The 22,370-nt window shown below is 36.2% G+C and overlaps 1 protein-coding gene across 1 annotated transcript; it reads left to right on the plus strand.

Annotated features, from left to right (window-relative positions):
• Positions 1–359: 359 nt before the first annotated feature.
• On the plus strand, positions 360–19,190 carry sty (sprouty signaling antagonist). Its single transcript, XM_017174263.3, has 2 exons — positions 360–1,634; positions 16,242–19,190. Exon 2 carries the CDS (start codon positions 16,472–16,474, stop codon positions 18,329–18,331), a length of 1,860 nt encoding a protein of 619 aa, XP_017029752.1. The 5' UTR covers positions 360–1,634; positions 16,242–16,471; the 3' UTR covers positions 18,332–19,190.
• The last annotated feature ends 3,180 nt before the right edge of the window (positions 19,191–22,370 follow it).

A 22,370-nucleotide genomic window follows, 5' to 3' on the forward strand; every position in this document is an offset into this window, starting at 1 on the left:
TTAGTACGAAAAGTGACTCTCTCTCTTTGGCTCCATTCGCTCTTTGGCTCTCTAGCTGGGCGGCTTGTGGGTGTGGGGAGGGGGAGCGGTCTCAGGAGGGGGCTTGAGTGAGTGTGTGTGTGTAAGGCCGTTCATCGTTCACAGCCATGTGCCTTTTACAACAACAAGAACGTTGTAGCTGCTGTAATACTTTATGAATTGAATTCGCCGGATCTCTCTCGCTCTCTCTCTCTGTATCTTTGAGTGGAGTGATTTTCTTGCGGCAAGAGCATAACAGAGAGTTAACAGGACTGTTAGCTCGCCTCACTCTATTCGCCACAAAATGGCCAAAGATACTCGCCTCATTTCGCTTCAAAACCTCGTGCCGAGCGGTTCGATTGCCGCGATCCGATTCGATTGCCGCCGCGTCTAGTTTTTCTTTTCGATCCGATTCGATCAGATCCAACACACTCACTCTGCACACAGTTTTTTTTCCGCTGCCAACTACAACAACAACAACGACAAATCACATCAATTACAGTTGTTAATTACAAGTCAAAAAATAAAAAAAATTGTATAAAAATACAAATACAAAAAATTTGTGGTGAGCGAAACAGTGTTCTCCTGTGTGTGTTTTTATATTTTGAGAAATATTTTACCAAATCGCAACCCTTCCAATGCAAATCATGTGCCTAAAAATGCAAATTGCGCAAAGAAAATCAACGTGCGACACAAAAATATAAATTCAACTACAGAAATCCAACTACAAATTCAAATACAAAACGTGTTGAGCAAGGAAAAAGTAACAAAAAAAAAAAAAGAATTTAAAATACAAAACAACGGCAAACAACAGCACCAGCAGCAGCACACAAATATTTTTATATATACACCTTAATATATATATATATCTGTATATATATATATATAAAATTGCATAAAAATATTTTTTACTCAACGCACACCAGCGCAAAGCGAGCGAGCGAGAGAGAGAGACGGAGCAAACGAGAAGCACACACAGATACATTCGCCGCACGACGTGGCCCCCGTTTCGAGTGTATGTGTGTGCGTGTGCGTGTGCGCGCTCACCCAGCGTCGCCGCCGGCGTCGCCTGTTCTTATTAATATTGTAAAAAAAAGGAATACAAAGTAATAATTTATAAATCTAAAATAAATAAATAAATGTTTCGAAAAAGCCCGAAAGAAATTACTGAAATTAAAAAAAAGTAATAACAAAATCAAACAAAAATCGTATCTGCCCGGCGTCACCGCAGTCGCAGTCGCCGTTCGCGTTTTGTGTTAATTAAATTTACTTTTGTGAATGAAATGCGAAAAAAAGCCAAGCGCCAAATCATTGTTAATAAATGCTAAATAAATACACGCACAAAAATACACACAAGCAAAAATCTTGAGACCACAAAACCGATAAAAATTCAAATCTAAAACGAAATCGACACAAAAAATCGAATCGAAAAACCAAAACCGAATTCGAAACGGAAAAATCATCCCGAAAAGCCCTTACTTTGGATTATACTAAACAAAAACAAAAAACATCTATATATATTTTTTTGATACCTGAAACATCGAAAAAAAGGATTACACAACATTTATGTTGATTAATTACGGAATTTCGCACACGGATTGCTTTTGAAAATCAAAGTAAGTTCCTCCTACTTTGACTCACGTTTTGTGTCGGCTATAACCTTCGGCCAGATATAGATATATAGACACATAGATATAGCCAGGAAATGCACAATTCTGAAATTAATTGGCTTCTATCTGTCTGTGTGTTTTTGTGTTTATTCCATGTGATTAATTTATGACTGTTGCGTCGTGACAAATGTTTTGAAATAAAACATAATACAGGAAGATATAGCCCCATACAGCTGCGTATATATAGTACTTTTGATCAGGAAGAATTAGATGTTGGGCTGGGCCATTAAATATTTTTATGGAGATTTGTTTATGGTTTTGTAAACATGCCATAGAAAACAGGGGAACATTGTTTTCAAATAGAAATATTATTTGGGTTTTAGAAAATTTCAAATCTTTCAAATTTGATTTCAAAAAAGGTTATTACGCTTAGAGAGCTCTTCAAAGATCAAGGGGTTCCTTATAATTTCGAATTTTAAAACAAAAATTGTTTTTGTTTTGAATTTTCTGAATTTATTTTCATTTGAATTTCATTTTCTCGATTTTTTTGAAAATTTCCCCTCAGGAATTCTTCAATCTGCATCCGTATTTATTTTAAAAAAAGGTTCTTTCACACCTTCAAAGCTCTTAAAAATTTAGATATTTTTCCTTTTTTAAACCTCTTTTAGTTTCCTTCCTTAATTTTCCCTTAATAATTCATTAAGAATTCATCTAGAATTTCATTGAAGAATACAAAACGTTCTATAGATAGAATCTTGCTTTGATCTCGTTTCGAGAATGCTAAAAATAAATATATATATGAATGCCTTAACTGTCAAAGTAAAATCAAATAAATTTTCCTTTTTTTTATTCCATACTTTTTGTATTTTTTTATACACACGAGAGTATATTTATTTATTTATTTGTATTTTTTTCGCTGGGCCCAACAAAATGTTTAACTGACATTTCAAGTTGTTTGTTTGTCTGGCCTCGTCGTCGTCGTCGTCGTCGTTGTATTTACTGATCGCACCAGACAGATAATCCACCAAAATATGTGGCATTTTATTGAAAATAAATTGCTCTCCTCCGGTATTCCAATCTGCGGAGAAATTCTAGAATGTGAATTTTTATAAAGTTGTTTCATTGTTGCTGCTGCTGCCGTCGCTCGATCGACTGATAATGGCGATGGATGGCTGGATGGGATCGAATCGAATCGATCGATCGATCCAGCAATCGATCAAGCCGTTCCACAGAGAATTCCATTCACAAATCAGTCGTTCGATGGCTGGCTGGCGACTGACTTTCATAGCCTAAACCCTTCTAATCAGTTTTTTTTGTCGTAAAACCTTTGGACACTTGACGAGTGTTTTTTCTCTCTATTTTTAAACATTTTTCTCGTCTTTCGTTTCGTTTTTCGTGGCTGTGTTTAATCTAGAAAAGGCTGTAGAGGCAGTTTCGTCATCGATACTCTTTTTTGTGGCTCGATAAGACCCCCAGGTAGTACTTATTATGCCTTTGCTTTCTTTTTCACGCTGACACACGCTCAAAATATCAGGCGGAGAAGCAGCACACACAAAAAATTGATAAACGAACGAAAAATATTTAAGTTTATTTACTTTTTGCTCGCTGTTAATTTTTGGGGCTAACGGAAACGCCTCGCTCCCAGTCGCCCGAGTCGCCCGAGTCTCAGAATAAATAAAAAGAGGCGTAAAAACTCTTCAACCGATAAGTCCGGACTCCAACGTGTTCATGTTAACATTTTTTTTTTTTTGATCGATGGTCTCGCTGTCTGTGTGGTGTTTGGCTCGTGTCTGGGACTTGGACTCTTTAATAAATGCCTTGTGCTAAGCACTTTTACCAATTTTTAATCGAATTAAGTGGCCTCAGCTACGGACGTTGTGCTCTGAATTTATGTCATAGCCAAAAATACGAAAGATACGGCGACGACAACGACGACGGCGACGACGACGAGAATACGTTTCATTCATAATGAAAGGAAATTCTCGTTGGTTTTGCCAAAAAAATAAAAAAACAACATGTGCACACAAACCTATATAAATAAATAAATTAAATGCTTAATTTTTATTAGCTAAATAAACAGCTCCTAGACAGACCCAAGATCCCACAATGACGTTGATGACGCAGACGCGAAATAGACAGCCCCCAGATAGATGTGTGTGTGGGGAAGTCGTGAAGGTTTTTAGCGGGGCAAACAATGTATGCGAAAATAAATATACAAAAAAAAAACATAAAGTATACATATATATAAAGAAGAAAAACACATCTTTGGCTCAAGTCAAAGTGCTAAATATCTGTGGAGATTTTAATGATGATGATCACCTGTAACTTTGTAGGTAGAGACAGAGAGCGCCATGTCTGCTGCTGCTGGCTCACCTGATTTATAGCAATTTCGACTATGTAGTGTAGCCTCCTTGGTGCTGAGTTATTTTGGCTAAATCAAGAATAGACTGAAATAAAATTGCAGCAACAACAACAACAACAACTTTGAGAGGACAAAATGACAGCAAATTAATTGCATTCGCCGAAACTATAAATAGATAATCACACGAAACTGTTACCAAAATGTAAGGCAGGCAGGCAGAATATACCCCATGGGTGTGTGTGGATATATACTACACTGACGACAACAACCGACGACATAATTGCCAGAGCAGCAGCAGCAGCAGCAACATATATATCAAAAGATCAAGTGGGAATATAGCAAAAATGTTCAACCCATGTGACATTTACTGAACTCACCTAAGGTGAAGGAGGGATGTTGGGGCTGGGATGGGCACGCTTCAATGGGATTCGGTTGGGATTTCAGATATGCTATATAGATAGGCAAATATATATACATATATATATAGTAAAGTATCTATAAGATACTCGCACTCGTGCTTGTGCTGTCTGCTTGTTGTGGCTGTGTTTGTGCTGCCAGCAAAGCAAAACGCCAAATGACAGCCCAACAAGAACCTCAACTCAACTCAACTGAGTTCAGTTCAACAACAAAAACAACGACTACAACTACAACAACAACTACAACAACAACTACAACAACAACAACGATACAACAACAACAATCTTTATGCCGCAAGCAAACATGTGATTTTCATTATTTTTGTCGTCGCACCGCAACTGAAAAACACACAAAAAGAGTGCCAGCGAAAAATGGCCTTTTTATTTTTGAAAATTATAATTTTTAAAAATAAATACGGCAACAACAACAACAACAGCAAGCGTGTTTGTTGTGGGGGCCAAAACTCAACAACAACAACAACAACTGGCCTGCAATTGGGGAAACATTAAGACAACGACCACCAAGTAATTTCAAAGGGGTTTTCTCTTCTTTTTAGTTTAAGTTTTTTGGGACTAATTTTTAATAAGGTTTTAGATTTTTCTTGCATTTTTAGAACCTTTATAAATTAAAAGAGTGATTTTTTTTCATAGCAAATTACTAAGTTAATTCAAAAGTTGGAATTTTAAGGAGGAAAGTAAATTAACCAATTAATTTCTGGTAATTTTATCAATAAATCTAAATAAAATAAAGCAGCTTTAGGTTTATTTTTGAGTAAATTAATATATTTTACGGATTACTTAAGGCTTTATTTATCTTTTAATAAAGAATTCTACATTCAAAGGCTCTTAAATATAGTTTTAAATCTAACCTGCCTAGTTTGCAATAGTTTCACTCTTCAAGCTTAAGTAAGAACACCTAATTCCCATTCATTTACTGTTCCTATTTTTGCAAAAATTCTCTTCTAGCTATAGCCACTCGATGCTGAATACATGTTTAAGCTCAGTTTCATGGCTCTAACTGCGTTCTGAGGCTTTGTCTGGCAAATCTTGTCCATTAGCAAACTAAGACAATAACTGCTGCCACCAGCCCCCAATAGAAGCTTTCCAGAGATCAGCCCACGCCTTTTTGGTTTCACTTCCGTTTAGAGGAAGAGAAGGAGGCGGAGGAGGCGGAGAAGGAGGTCCAAGTGGTGACCACCCAAGTGGCGTTGGTCGAGCAACGCATACAAAACGCTCATTAATCGAGCGTCTTTAGAAATGGCCTAAACACACAGCAAAGCCTTCTCTCTCTCTCTTTATATATAGAATCTGTATAAATCGGTATATATATCCCACTATATGTGCGCAGCTAGCAAAAACAAATCGTTGTTGGCCCATAGAATTGTCGTCAATGAATGGCTGACGACGACGACGACGCCGACGAGGATGATAATGATGATGATGATGGTAGCAGGAGGCAGTCACTAGTGTTGGTAATGATGATGCATGGCCAGGGATATAAAGTGAGCAAAGGATGACATTTCTCCACTGGCCAAAAGGAAACTGCTTATGACAGCCCTTTGAATTGGTCTCGTAATGCAATTGCCTGGGCGTGACCTTTGCCACCGGCAGGTGACAACTTGGACACTTGGTCTGCAAACAAATGCGAAATGCCAAAGCCAGGACTTTATCCTTTATACTTTTAAGTTATATGGAAAGTCTGGGAGGGATAAGGAATATGTTGCAGGGATTTTTAGGGAATTTAAGAGGGGGAAATTGAAGGGTATTTGGTTTATAAACAAAGAAAGCAATTTAAATAAATTATAATAGGGAACTCTTTATTATTAAAAATGTATAAATAAATTATTTATTAATTTCTGATTATTACAAATATATAATATAATTTTAAATTATTTTTTAAATACATTTTAAACATAAATAATATAAAAATGTCATTGATTGATTTGAGATATTGCTTTGGCAAGCCTATTAATCCATTGATAATCAATTATATATTATTTATAATAAATATATTTATTTATATAATGCCTCAATATATTGATAACAAAGTAATACAAATTTTAAAATGAATAAAGTTCACTGCAACTTTATAAGAAAAGTGATTTAATAAGGAGATTTCTTTTCATAAGTAATTTCTTGTAAATAAAAAACTTAAAGTAAATTCTTGGACATATTTCTAGCTCACTAAATATTAAAAAAATATTATTTATTAGCTTTATACAACCAACTTAACCCAATCTACCCTATAACAAGTTCAAAAATAGCCATTTATGCGTGGGACTTGGCTTTAACTGCCTGCGAGGAGCGTAGGTGACCTCAAGACGGGCCCACGCATACACACAGTCAGCCAGCCTTCCTTGAGAGGTCCTTGCCTGGGTGGGCGTGGAACAAACCCCTTCCTCCACCAAAAAAAATAACGAGAGAAACCCCCATCAAAACACTTTAAGCGTCAGTTTTTCCGTCAGTCTTATCTACGGGTTACAGGTGGGGCAGTGGAGCTCCCGGGATATGCACTGTGGGGTCTGCGGCTTTCCGCTTCTACTCTATATTTCTTCATTTTTTGTTCTTTACTTTTTTTGTTTGCCTTTGGCTGTCGCTTTTTGTTGGAAATTCGGCAAGCTAAAAATAGATTTCGGTTGCCACGCTTCAAAGAAAATTAGGAGCGAGGCAGACGAGTCAAGTGCGTGTATCTGTGCGGCTTTTTCTGTGGGTGGTGGTGGGGTTGTCTTTGGCTGTTTGTGTGCTGGTGTCTGGGTTAGGGCTCTTCTTACTCTCTTGCCTCTTTTTGGGGGGTGTGTTCGTGACACGAGATTGTAAGATGTAATGTTTAGAAGTCTTATTATACCTTTACAGGGTATTAAAATTTTAGTCAGAAGCTTGAAAAGCAATCAAGGAGCCATTTCCGACACTATAAATCATATACATTCCTGATCAGCATCAACAGGAGAGTCTTTCTAGCCATTTTGGAACAACAAATTTTTTTTTTAATTTTTTCAAAATTTTATAAGGGGTTACATCGTTAAAATTTTCAAAAATTAAAAAAAAAAAAAAAAATATCTTAAAATTTAAGATTTAGTATATAGATTTGTTAAACTACAAAAAACTAACATAGAAAATTTTAACGTTTTAAAATTAATGAATTAAAGATTCTTAGTCTTAGTCCTTTCATCTTTTCAAAGTTAGTTAGTTTCCCTTCTTATTTTAACCTATTTTGTATTTTTTAAATATTTTTTTAACTTAATTATCTCTTGTTAATATGTGACTTTTGCCTTACAACCTTTTTTAGCGATAAGTTAAATTTTTAACCTCTTTTTATGTATTGTTTCCCTTGATGTTCTTTAAAAATAAACTAAAATTGTTTATAATATGTTATAATAATTTTTAATAAATATAATAATTCTTAATAAATATAATAATTTATATTAAATATAAATCTAATAAATAAATATAATATATATTTTTTCGCTCATCTCTAACCATTGAGAAAAGTTTCCTTACGAAAGTCACGCACTTTTGGCCCTCTTATTCTTTGATCAACTTTGGCTTTGCCTTCGCTGGGTTGTCTAAGGGTCTGCTGTGGGTGTGTGTGTGTGTGGGGGGGTGTGTGTTTGTATGCGGGGGTGTGTGTGTGTGTGGTGTGTCCGTGTTTGTGTCTGAATCTGTGTTGTTGTACATTAGGGCGGGTCAGGTTGTTTACATTGCCTGTCCCTTTGCTTTCTCGCCAATTTTCGGGGGTCTTTTTTCACGTTTTGGGGGTTGGAATTTTTGGGCCTATGGGGGGAGGTGTAGGGTATGTTGGAAAAAGTTATTGGGGACCCAATTGTTGTTGCTATTTTTGGGGCAAGGACTCTATAAATAGAGCCTTCACCTCCTCCTCCTCCTTTGCTGTGTGTTGGCAGGAGAAAAATTTATGTATAGAAGAGACAGACAACCTGGCGTTCAGTGTGTGTGCTTGTGAGTGTGTTTCATTGACGTCATCACCAGCATGTCATGAATTTCGCCGTGCTCAGATATGAGTGTGTGTGAGAGTGTGTGCTGTGTGCAATTTCTATTTATTTAGTTTCGTCTTTTTTTGGGCCAAGCCAATGGAGCATTGTCTATGTCTCTTGCACGTTGTTGGTTTTATTTTTTCTTCAACTTTTTTTTTTGTTGTGCACACACATACTAACACACACACGATCTGCCGGCGTCAGCTGCTACGTTAGCTGCTCAGCCAGCGTCAACGTCAGCGTCAGCGTCAGCTTCTGTGTGGGCGTTTGCGCGTGTAAGGATGTGAGCGGAATTTTTGAATAGAACACGCAAATTAGATATAGAAAATTATGTGTATGCTCTCTGCCTTCCTCAGCTCTATGCTGTGCTGTGCTGTGCTGTGTGTATATGGCTCTATTTCGCCTCCATTGTGTGTATATTTCTACACTCAACTACATCCCGTTTCTTCTTTTATTTTTATTTTTTGTCGCAAAGTGTGGGCGTTGCTCTGGGATCTGTGACATGGGGAGAGGGTGAGAGCTATAGGCAGTAAGGTAACTGTATTATCATCTTGAAATTATAATGCCAGACGAAGACAGTTGGCAATAAATGGAGATGTATATATAGGAGGAGGTAGGTTTGAGGCACTATTATGTGGGAAAATATTATAGGGAAGCTTTGGAAATGGTTTTTTTGGGTATACAAAATCATATAATTCAGGGAAAAATTCTAAATAAAATTCTAAATTTTTAAAAATTATTTTCTATATTTTCTAAATCTTTAATTTCTTATTTTCATTACCAAATTATAAGTAAATCAACTTAAAAAAATCATAAAAATATCCACAACATTAATAAATAAAGGGGAAATTTCTACATAAAATTCCATATATTCAAAAATTATTTCCCAATTTTCTTAATCTTTAATTTCTTATTTTTATACCGAATTACACTATAATTTATAAGAAATCATTCAAAAAAGGTTTTTAATATGTACAAATCAACCTTAAAAAGCTATAAAAATATCTACAAAATTAATAAATACATGTATTTCCCATTTATCATCTCTTATAAATAATTATAAAAAGAAAATCATATTTTTAGGTAATTTAAACAATTATTTTATTACCTCAGCTTTAAAAGAGCTCTAAAATTTATATAATACAACCTTAAATACCCTAAAATTACTTAAAAAGGTTTTCAAAATCCCTGAAAACATCTTCATTTTATTACAAAAAAGTAAACTAGTTTTAGATGTTTGTCTTTGAAGTTAAAAATCATTCTTGATATATGTTATATATTTACGTTTGTTATTGTTTTCCCAATCTGATTGTAACCCAGAGCATAAAGATAAATAAACCATTGAACATATCCATTCCTTGCCAATAAACCAGAATTTACCCCCGACCCCCACCGATGATCATTCAGTTCTGTGGCCTTTTTTTTCAAGAATGAAGCGAGTGCAGCAATTGAAAAAATAGAAATAGAAATAGATATAGAAATCCAAATGAAAGGAGAGCAATCAGCAGCAGAGTGAGACGGGGCTAGATAAGGAAAAACAACAACAACAGCAGCATCAGCAGCAGCATCTCTGGAAAAGAGAAAATTTTTCACAATGAAACATAGAAAACATCTGTTGGATTGGGATGTTTCTATAAGGCACAGAAACCAGAGGAGCAAAGCAGGAATACCGAATGCACAAAAGGTGTGTGTGCACAATGGCACAACACTTACGCACAACATGAATAAGGTACGAGGCGAGAGGAGAGTGGATATATCCAGAGGAGGCAACACATGTTGCAGCTTCCTTTTTGGCTGCCACTTAACTGCAACTCACTTTGGTCATTACACACACACACACACAAGGCACACACACCTATGTACCTTGGATAGATCTCTGAAAATTCTACCTGAAATCTACCTACTTTACAAACAGACTGAGAAAATCACCGACAGACTGGACTGGATGAACGGATGGCACCGGGGAGAGACGACAATCAGCCCGAGAAAATCTTAAGGTCGATCACTTGTAGTTTATGGGCTTCTTCTTCTACTTTTGCGTTCTCTAGACCAGATCAAACCAGACCAGAGACACCACTGCCACCAGACCAGCATTTTAAGCAACAGAGTTGAACTTAGCCAGGGGAGAGGAACTAGTTCTGGAGGTATAAAAGATGTTTACAATAATAATAATAGTTAATTGGTATCTTTAAAATGGTTAAAACATAAAATATATATTATATAAAGTTACTAACTTGAAGAGTGACTCTTGGGAGAAGCTATAAAGAGTAGCTATAGGCTGCTAGTTCTTATTTGATATATAATTACAAATTGTTTAAATATTTAATAAATATTATTGAATAGTTTAAACAATAAAACGTATATTAATCTAGCAAAAAACACTCTCTAAACAAGGGATCTTAAAGTAAAACCCCATCAAAAGGAAGTTTTTTCAAGGCATAAATTGTATTACCCAAAAATACTTCATAGATGTATCTATTAGATACTTTTAAATACATTAATATATATTATCATAAAGAGCTTTAAAATTGTTTTTTGGTTCCCAAAACCATCTAGGGGTACTGTTGAATAATTATTTCACCTAGAAATATCCGGGGAACCAGTTCCCCTTGACATAACCGACGACACATCTCTCTCTCTCGTTCGTTGTCCGCTCTGTCTGGGGTATCCAGTTTGATGGCATCTTCTACTCTCTTGGCTTGGCTCTGGCTCCGGCTCATTTGTTGGTGATTTGATCTTTTGCTTCATCCCAGCTTCTCCCCTCAACCTGAACCCGCACCCCGGCTCCAAAGAAGTTGGCTTCAATGATTTCTATAAAAGTAAAGGAAAAACCGAACCCGAACCCGAACTGAACCATTCCAGACACAAGAATGAACATAATCATCATTATGATAATTATCATTCAGTTTGACTTGGCAAAGGAGAATCCATGAGATATAAGTGCACTGAAAAGAAAGAGTCTAGCTTGTAGATTTCGGATAGTTTTCAAAAGAAATATTAGTAGAAATAAAAAGCCCAACAAGTGGCAGAAATTGCAAGAAAAAGGTAGAAACTTGTGGCTAGATCTGCTAAGCTGTTGATGCTACTAAAGAATATATGTATTTTATATTTCTTTAATTTTATATTTTATTTTAAAAATCAAAAACTAAACTCAAGAAACTTTTATAAATAATTATTAGTAAAATAATCAAACAGGGACAAGGCGAAATCAGCTTGATGCTGATCAAGAAAAGAAATATATTAAATTAAATAGATTTTTTTAAAACTCAAAACCCCAAACTTTTAATTTTAATAAAAACATCACCTTGCTCTTATATATTTTTTAATTTCCAATAAATTTTCTTAGTGTATTCTTGTGTTTTTAGGCAGCTGTGTGTGTGTTTGTGCGCTTTCATTAACACACACTCGGGCTCATTGAGAGTGTGCGTGAGCCCTTTGCCACATGTGCTGCTCATTTGCTTTGAAAACTATTAGCTGTTGTTGTTGCTGCTGCTGATGTTGCTGATGTTGCTGCTGCTGCTGCTGTGCCTGCAACATATGGTCGGTTGGGCATTTAAATAGTTTAATGATCTGTGCTCTGTGACTCTGTTTCTTGGTGTTGGTTTCGTGGCAGCAACATCAGCAGCAGCATCCCAACATCAGCCTCAAAACGAATCCCGTTCCCGTTCTCGACTTTCTGCTGCTGTTGTTGTTTTCTTTTTTTTCCCCCGAGTTGAGTTTGCCTGCAGTCATTAGCGTTTCCTGTGTAGGTTTTTCATCTGTCGCTCTCCGCATTTTATTTATCTACTCATGTGTGTCGGAGGCTGCCTTTGCAGTGTGTGTATATCCGCACATATTTTTAGCAGAGTTTTAAAAAATTATATTTTTTAGGAAAGATGGGTTCTTAAAATTAGCGAAAAAGTGACTTGAAAAAATTTTTAAAATTTAAAACTAGCTTTTCAAAAACGAGATACAAAATTAACCCAATAAAATTGCTCTAAAAAATTGAAAGTTTCAATATTTTCATTGAATATTTCAATTGATAAATGTAACTTTAAATCCTAAAACTTTTAGAAAATATTTTAATTAAAAATGCTTAAATTTTAAATATAATTATAAACATTTTCTAAACTTTTTTATATAAAATACAATTTCTAGTCCTGGAAAATCCCATAATTTCTCAAAATGATAATAAAGAAATCTTTTAAAATCTCACAAAATATTTAAGAATTTTTGATAAGCTAAAAACTGCTAGCTCTTTATATTTTTTCTGCAAAAATACAAAAAATACGTACCTATAAATGACTAAAATGTATTGCTCGGCCAGAACTTGACACATAATCGTTCTTAATGAGAGCAAAAAACTTGATAAATTAAAACAAACAAAAAATATATATATGGCTGAAATACTTTTTACACATCATTAATTTTAAAGCACGAACTCCAGACATGATACCGACTATATAGTAGTACTGCTGACAGAACCAAAAAAAAAAAACAAAAAGGCATTAAGAAAAGCCAAAGAATAAAACGAGCTCAGCACTAAACTACAAACAGAATTTAAAAAATTAAGGTGAAGTAGGTTACACCATGAGGATTTAGAATATTATATATTTAATATTTTAAATATTTTTAATAAGCTTAATCATGGTTGCTTTCCAAAAATAACCATAATTTTAATAAACTAAAAATTGGTGATTCCCCTGAAGCCCTTTATTTATCTTCCATTACTTGTGATTAACAATTTAATTGGGTCATATGCTGGGCCATAACTTTTATTTAATTCATTTGACAATTGAAAACGGTAAACGGGCAAAAAATAAAATGAAATAAAAAGCATTATTAACCAGAATGGCAGGTTGAAAAAAGAAATAAAACCTGTTTGCATTTGATTTTTGCCCAGAGTTTATTTTTGTATACAAAAAAAAAAAAAAACGCTTCGCTTTGGCGTCTGTCTCTGTCTGCCTTAAATAATTTTATTTAAATCGCAACTGGCAGTGACACTTGTTTGTGCAAACAAGCAAACAAACAAACGCAAACCCACAAAGGCGAATCGTTCGTTCATTCGTTTGAATGAATTAGCCAAAGCCACAACGCTTTTTTTCTTTGGTTTTCTTTTTTATTTTCGATTTTTTGTGTGTTTTTTTTAGGGGACAAAAACCCACCACTCACACACTTATTAATGAAAACGCTTCAAATGCCACATTTCACATTTCGTGCGCCATTGAATCACACACGAGTGAGTGAATGTGTGTGTTGCCAAAGCGAAATAATTTATTTTACTTATTTTTTATTCAAGCGGCTGCGCCAAGGTCAAAGTTTGCCGGCGAAAAAAGAATTTTAGCGCAATTAAAAATAAGCGAGAAAAACAAAAACACAACAAAATCGCTTTCAAATTACGTCTTTTGTTGTTGTATTCTATCTGTGCCCAATTAATTTAAGAATGAAATCGAAATCTTGGCATTACTTGGGGAAAAAAACTGAAACTGAATTATGTTTATTTATTTTTTAAACACATCTATATCGGGATATTTCTTCAGCAATTTATGAGGCAATTTAAATATGTTTTTTATGGCCAACAGTTACACCTTTTAATGGGGATTTTATGGGGTGAAAGAAAAAATATATATATAATTTAGAGATAATTTAAAGAAGAACTACAATGTAGTTAGAAATTTAAAAAATATATAAATTAAATATTTATTAAATAAAAATATAAAAAGAAATATTTATTTTAAATATTTCAAATATATATTTAATTTGGAGATAATTTCAAAAGGAAATAGAGTTTATTTAGTAATTTAATATATATTTATAAAAATATATAAAATATATATTTAATTTATTATTCAACATCAAAGCCTTTGCCTCAGATAATTCATTCTTTAAAAAATCACCCAATAATAGTTTACTTTTTGTTGCTATATAAATGACGCTTACAGCTTCCCTCGAAAATCTCAAAGATTGCCAAATATCTCAAAAGGAGAAGCATGATTTTTTTGTTAAATTTTTCTCATTGGCAATCAGTGGCGATCTGCTGCTGGCAATCCCCCCAGGTCCTCCTCAGCCTCCTCCCCTAGAGACCCGCCAAGACCAACGTGTGTTTTCGTTGATTTTCTATTTTGTTTTTCTCAATTGTGATCATTCTCGAAAATTGTTTTTGAGTACCGGACATGACGTCAATAAGTGGGCGTTTGTGTTAATTTTTATACCCCCCGAGAAACACACACTTAACCCACTCGCACTCGGCCAAAATACCTATATAGCTCTCTCTGTTTAATCGTGTATATATATACATATATATAGGAGAAATACAGAACGTAGTTGTATTTATACGAAATTTTCGTTTGGCGCTAAAAACAATTTTTATGCGGCACAATAATAATAATAATAATAATTCGTTTTGCTCTGCTCTTTTATTAATTTTTTATGGCAATGCCATTTATTAATTTCCTGTATTTCCTTATTTGCTCAGAGCCTAGCCCGGCCTGTTCTTTAATTATGTGTAAACAAACATTTATCTAAAATGCCGCCATACTTGGGGCAAGGGAAAGCCAGGGCATCGCATTACTCATACGCCGCGTTGACCACTGGAAACAAGATTAACTCGGCTGCAGCCATAAATCTGAAAAAAAAACATGCCATAAAGAAAATACAGTTGTTTTGCCATAAAAATGGTGCCATAATTACCAAGATCATCATCCCAGCAGTCCCCCCAGTCAAAGTTCAATATTTTTCATTCTTCAAGTCTCAGATTCTTCAGTCTGCCATCTATATAAAAAATATATTAATCTGTATTCAAGCAAGGGGCTGCTAATTTCTTTTTAAATGAAATGAAACAATTATGTAGACAATATAATATATATTTTTATGGCGGAGCGGAAATAAACGATTTGTGTGAGAGAGAGAGATAGGCGGGGTGAAAGCAATTATGCCAGATAATGGGGGTTAACAAAGTCGGCAGATTTGTTTGTATTTGAATTTTATAATTTTAATATTTTTTTTTTTAGATTTAAAACCCCAATTTGATCTTTAACTTTGCCAAGGCAAGCCCCAAGCCCAGTTTCCCTAGAAAACCAACCCGTCCCTTGGCTTCAAGTGAACTCCAACAAACATTATAAACCAAAATAATAATAATCATAAAAAAAAATAGAAGAAACTTGTGATGTTTACATTAAAGTCAAGCCGAAAAAAACAAAAAACCTCATGTATATGTCTTTATCTGTGCGACGACGACGACCTTCTGCTGGGCGTTGACCAATTTTCGCGGCTCTCTAGCTACAGAGAGCTCTCCTCTAGCCGCGGAATTAATTACAAACATTAAAATGTGAGAGGAAAAACAACAAAAAAAAAAAACAGAAAAAAGTATTTAAAAGCGGGCCCGGCAACCAGAAAAGTTCACTTCTGGCCATTTAATCCAAACAAAAGCATCGCATCGCTGGCTCTGGAACGAGTACCAGCGAGCACGGGGTTACCCCTGATCCCTCCTCCATCCCTCTCTCCATGTTGAGCACTTTGGACCCAGAGGCACGACCTCGTGCCAAACTATTTTCTGCTCTTTCCCGCTTATTTATTTAGCGTTTAAGAAGGGGAAACCCATCTACGTGCCATTTTGGTGCAGAAATCAACCCAAAGCGGCGGCCTTCTTGCACTTTCCAATACAAGTCTAAATATAGGAAAAGATTTAAGACCAGGTTTTTCCCACTAAAAATAAAAGGTAAATATAGGAAAGAAGAGGGAAAACTAAGCTTCAGTCTTTAGAAACTAAGAAAAGTTTGATTAGTTCCATTAGTTTGATATATTTTTTAGTTTTATATATATTTTTTAAGATTACTAATGATCTTTATATTTATGTTTTTCCTTGCAGAAAGCAATCGCAGCTGTCTGGATCTGTGCGGGCCACTGCAAAAGGATGAAGGCACATCGAGCTGAATCCGGGCGCAGCAGTTATCATCGAAGGCATTGAGGACAGGACACAAAAAAAACCTGAAATCCTCGAGGTGGAGGAGCGAAGTGGAGTGGAGAGGAGAGGAGTGGACGCGAGGAGGAGAGGAGCGAGGAGGAGTGTAGCTGGGGGAGAATTGGTTACAACACTACATGGATCGCAGAAATGGCGGCGATCCCTTGGCGCCACCCCGGCCCCCGAAGCTATTACCGCGCGTGCATCGACCAAGGGCGCCGGAGCCGACGTTAAGTGGTGCCGAGTCGGGATCAGCAGGAGTAGGACAAGGCCTAGGACCAGGACTAGGACTAGGACTAGCAACCAATAATAATTCACAGCAGCAACAACTTAGTATTAGCGCAACGAGCAACCTTAGCAGCAGCAGCAGCAGCAACGGCATCAACAACAACAACAATACGATATCGATAATACCCGCTTCCGCTTCCGGCTCGGACTTTGACGACTACCAAATCCACCATCTTACCTTCCTGCCACAAAGGCCCAGCAGCCTGAGCAGGAACAGCAGCACCGCCAGCTCCACGACAACAACGACGACGGCAGCAACGACGTTATCGGGTTCCGGTTCCGGTTCGGGTTCGGGTTCATCCTTTACCCGAAGGAGACCTCTGCCGCCGGCACCTTTGCCGACCAGCACTGGCACCGGCAACAACAATAATAATAACAACAACAACTTCCTTAGTCATTTCCAAAGCGCTGAGACCGCTCTGGGCCAGCCGCCCGCCGGTGGCAATTCACCCGTCACGCTGGCGCAACCTCGACCCGAGTCCGAACGGCTAACCAACGAGTATGTGGACACGCCGCTCCAGCATGCAACGAGATCGCAGCATCCGGCTGGACAGCAGGATAATGGCCAGACCACCACCCACCATTTGTTGTTGCTGCCGCAGAGGAATCAGCATCTACACCAGCATCAGCAGCAGCAGCAGCACCTGCAACAGCAGCAGCAACAGCATCTACAACAGCAGCAGCAGCAGCAACACCTGCAGCAGCAACATGCGCGACTGGCGACGACGACGACGCAGGCGACGTCCGCTGGCAGCGATCACACCGATGGCTTACTACATTCGCACCTGCAAACCAGCAAAGCATCCACCACACCACCCGCCTCGAAGCAGCAACAGCAGCAGCAGCCAGCAGCAGCACCAGCGAGACTTGGTCTCGGCCTGGGACTGAATCTGAACCTGGCCCAGCCAGCGATCATCACCAAGCAGCCCACGCCCGCCACGCAAAAGGAGCATATGCATGCCTTGGAGGAGCTACTCGGCGGTGGCGGCGGTGGTGGAGCTGGTGGAGCATCTGGCGGTACCGGTGGCCCCATTGTGATGAGCGGTGATCCATCGCTGCTTAATCCCATTGTGTGCCCGCGCTGCGGTCGCTGCCGTTGCGAGACCTGCCAGAGTCCGCGTCCCCTGCCCCAGACCTGGGTGTGCAACAAGACGTGCCTGTGCAGCGCCGAGTCCGTCATCGATTATGCCTCCTGTCTGTGCTGCGCCAAGGCCCTGTTCTATCATTGTGCGCGGGACAACGACCTGGACTGCGACGATGGCAATGGTACGCCCTGCGTGGACAATCCCTGCTCCTGTGGCCCGTACAAGCGGACGCAAAGATGGGGCTGGCTGGGGGCACTGTCCATCTTCCTGCCCTGCCTGTGGTTCTACTGGCCGATGCGGGGCTGCATGAAGCTGTGCGAGAAGTGTTACGGCAGGTTTGCGGGACGAGGATGCCGCTGCCAGGGTGTGGGCAATGGGATTGGATCCACCAGCAGTATGCTGCCCATTGTCCCGCTGGGCGTGAATGGCAGCAATGGGATCGGAGGCGTTGGCGTGGGCGGTGTGAGCCTGTCCAGCGGTGGCCCTGTAAGCGGGGGTCAGGCGACGCTCGGCCAGGTGAATGGCAAGGCCATCGATCATGGCTGCAGTGCGGCGAGTCGCATCCTCCGGAAGGGTGACCTCACGCCGGAGAAGCGTCTCCTCGACTCCAGTCCCGACTACTAAGGCAAGGCATTTTGTGGGGCTGCTTTTCCCCATTGAGGAAAAGCGGCATTACACAAAAAACAGAAAAAAAGGAGGAAAATCCACACAGAAAACAGAACAAATCCGAAGGCTGGAATCTAGAGAAAGGCGTGAAAATATAACCATATATATATATACACACAAGAAAATTATTTAATATATGTTTTAAAAGGATATAAAAACGGAGAAAAAGAAAAGAGAAAAGAAAGAAAAATTAAATAACCAAAGACTGCAAACAGATAATTATTAATTATTAGAAATGTTATTTAAAAAATAATTTTTTGCTTAAAAAAATGAAAAAAACGAGGTCAAGAAGTGGAAATGAACGCGATTAGGAATTATTTTTCGAAGGATTTTTATTTGTATTATTTTTTGTGAGTTCTTCAACGAAATATGCATATTTTGTAATAATATATAATATCTTCAGTTCAATGTTCAATTTCTAAGTCAAATTTTCTATTTTATAAACACTAAATAGTTGTACACTAAATAATTCCAATGAATTTTCCACACAAAGTAAAGCCGTGTTTCCTTTTTTTTTTTTGTTTTAATTTCGATATATACAAAAACTGAACAAACAATTTGGGGCAAGCGAGTAACAAAACACCAGATTCTATATATATATATATGTATATGTATATGTAACCTATATACACACACGAGAGAACTTTTAGAGAAATATTCAATGGCGTAAAATTAGTCAAATATTAAATATGAAAACCAAGTCCAGTCCATTTTTGATGTTGTAGAAAAACAAAAAAGAAAACTAAAACGAAAAAAAAAACATTGTAGAACTTTACGAATTTAAATTAAAAATCAATATATATATATATATGAGTGTGTGTGTGTGTATGGCCAAAAGATTTTCGAGAAATTTAGAGAGCAACCTATAGACCAGTCTAAATGTGCTTAGATATCGTCGATATATATATATGTATATGTATATGTATATGTACTGCAAACCAAAAGTCAGTTAGTTTACTTTACCAACTACAAAGGTATAGAAAGATATATAGAAAGGATATAGAACTGGGGAAACGATATGGGATATACAAACGAAATCAGTTTCTTATGAGCGTATTTTATAGGGGTTCGAGGGCGGGTCCATAGTTGTTCTTTTTCCACGAAAGCCAGCCCCAAGATTGTATATATATAAAAACAGGATAATGAGAAATGAGCGAAATGCAAGCAAATTCCAAATAATAGACGAAAGCAAAACTTAAATGTAAAAAATATAAAATCCAAATCGAAATGCAGCAAAAATACAAACAAAACAAAACAAACAAAACTTTTTTTGTATAGAGAATATCCATAAAAAAAAACAAAACAAAAAACAGTGGCAAATTAGCAACTTAAAACAAATTTATACACATAAAGCAAGAAGCAAGCAAAAAGTAAATTAAAGATTAATCTTAAACACTAAAAACACTTTACTATATATATATATATAATCTGTATATGTACTATATATAACTATACATATATATATATATATATATGCCTAGTTATACACACCAGAAAACTATGCTTAAAACTCCTAACTATTAAACAAAAATGCAAAAACAAAAAGCGAAAAACAAAAAAACCCCACAAAAACAAACTAAAAGATGGAAGAAACCTCCTTAAAGCCTATGACAAAAAAAATTCAAGCAAAAACCTACAAAACAGAGAAAACGGAGAAAAATTATACACACGACGCATAAAGATAACGATAAAGATAATGCTAAAGATACGCAATTAATATTTAAGGCACTCTATACATACAAGCTATGCATAATGAATATTTATTTTATTTGTACATTTCATTATAATAAAATAAAACTGAGCAAAAGGACGATGAAGAGATGAGGATGAGTAGGGCGGCAGCGGCAGAGCAGCCCCCTAGAAGAACTTTATGTAATGTTTTTAGAATGTATGTTCCGTTAAAAACTACAAAATAAAAAAAATCATATAATACTAAAAAAATATGACAACTTGTGTATGTTTTTCTTGGGTTTTAATGGGTCTTTGGATTGAAAATAAATGGATTTAGGTGGTTAAAACAAACTGGATCTTAGCTACACCTTTTTTAAAAATTCCTGATAAATAATAGAACTTTAAATACATTTTCATAAATATTTAAAAAAATATATTAGTCATATTATTTATATTATTATTATAAATAGCATCATTAGCGATTGAAAATAACAGAATTTAGGTGGAAACCTTATACAGGATCTTAATTACACCTTTGTTAAAATTCCTAAAATATAATAGTACTTACTATAAATTTTCACAATTAGTTAAAAAAAAAAATATAATTATTAAAATTGATTTATCTTATAAAATTGATTAGTTCCTTGAAAATTTAAACTTAATTTTGAAAGTTTATTAATTTGATAGTTTATAACTCAGCTTCTTCAAGTTAAAAAAAATTAAATTAAATTTTAAAAATATTAACTAAGCCTCCAGATGAATAATTATTATTTATTTCTCAGCTAAATAAATTCATTAAATAAGTTAAAGTCTGTTTTCCAAGCTTAGCTTAATATAAAATATATTTTCTTTACCTTCTCAATTATATTTCTTATTTAAAAGTTAAATAATACAAATCCTAAAATTATAAATAAATAAATTAAAATCATAATTAAATCAAATAGATATTGAAATTATAAATAATAAATAAACTTTAATAAATAAACTTTACTTTATCTAAAGTTTCAATTTAATTTTCATTCTAAGAGTTTTGAAATGCTTCTGTTTATTTTTTATATATTAATCCCTTGTTAACCGCTTTAAAAACATAATTACACACAAATTACTTAATTAAATAAAATAAAAAATTATTAAAATTATAGAAAATACAACTAGAAATATTTTAAAAAATGTAAAAGGAATCAAACTCTCTGATATCCCGCCTATTGATCTCCGCAGCCTCAACTCTGAAATGATCTTAATTCTTTCATTTTTTTTTTGCTGCCAGCATGTGTGTGTGTGTGAGTGTGCGTCTCTCTGGCTGTGTAGTGGTGTGCCAAATGGCTATGGCAAAACTAAAGCAGCTGTTTCCGGTATTTGATTGATAGTGAACTGGCAGTTTGTTTATCTCGCGCGCACACACACGGACGGGACGGGACCGAGGCCCCGAGTTTGCTTGCTTGCTCGGCTTCGGATTGGGATTCGGATTCAGATTCGGATTGGGGCTGCCATAGCGCACACAGATGCTCAGACGCACACTCACACACACTCACACACAGGGGCCAGCATCCAGCGGCAAGCGAACGACTGATGTTGCCTCTGCTTCTGCTGCATTTTGCGGATGCTATTTGGGGCCGCCGTCGGCGCACTTATTTTTAAATTACTAAAAACTGAAAAAAAACTAAAAAAAAAAATGGGGAAAAAACGCAGAAAACACAGAATGTTGCTGCTGCTGCTGCTGATGTGTGTTGCTGCACAAACATTGCGGGCGGCGGCGGCACACCGACAACCTACGATGAAAATTTACAACGGAAGGCGCGCATCAAATGTTGCAAGCACATAAACACACACACACACACACACTCTGGCCCCGTGAGTGTACTTAATTTAAATTTAACTGCAAATATTTTCACTGGCTCTGTAAGGGAAGTAGGAGAAATATTTCCAGATCACAGTCCTAGTTGCTCCTCTGCCCCAGCTTGTGGCTTGCTCCAAGCCCAAATATTGCAGTGAAAATATTTTAAAAGCAAGAAAGGAAGGTTAAGCTTAGGGAAGCCGAAGTTTGGATACCCTTGAATATATAAAATAATTACATGAATTTCTGTGTTCGATTTTATTAGGTTAAAATTTTTAAAAATAGTATAGTTTTGCATTTTTGACAGGTATAATGATGTAACACCCATCTTAAAATTTTTAAAAATTAAGTAAAGTCATGGATATCCTTCTATCTGTATTTTAATATATATAATTAATATATTTTTTTAATTTAATATATATATTTATTTATATTTTATATTTCATATTTTATATATGACTTTCGGTAATCACTGTCATCTTAATTCCTCAA

The sequence above is a fragment of the Drosophila kikkawai genome, chromosome 3L (genome assembly GCF_030179895.1).
Source record: "Drosophila kikkawai strain 14028-0561.14 chromosome 3L, DkikHiC1v2, whole genome shotgun sequence".
Lineage (NCBI taxonomy): Eukaryota > Metazoa > Arthropoda > Insecta > Diptera > Drosophilidae > Drosophila > Drosophila kikkawai.

Coding starts and splice junctions, on each gene's coding strand:
- sty (XM_017174263.3), top strand. CDS start 16,472: ATGGATCGCAGAAATGGCGGCGATCCCTTGGCGCCACCCCGGCCCCCG.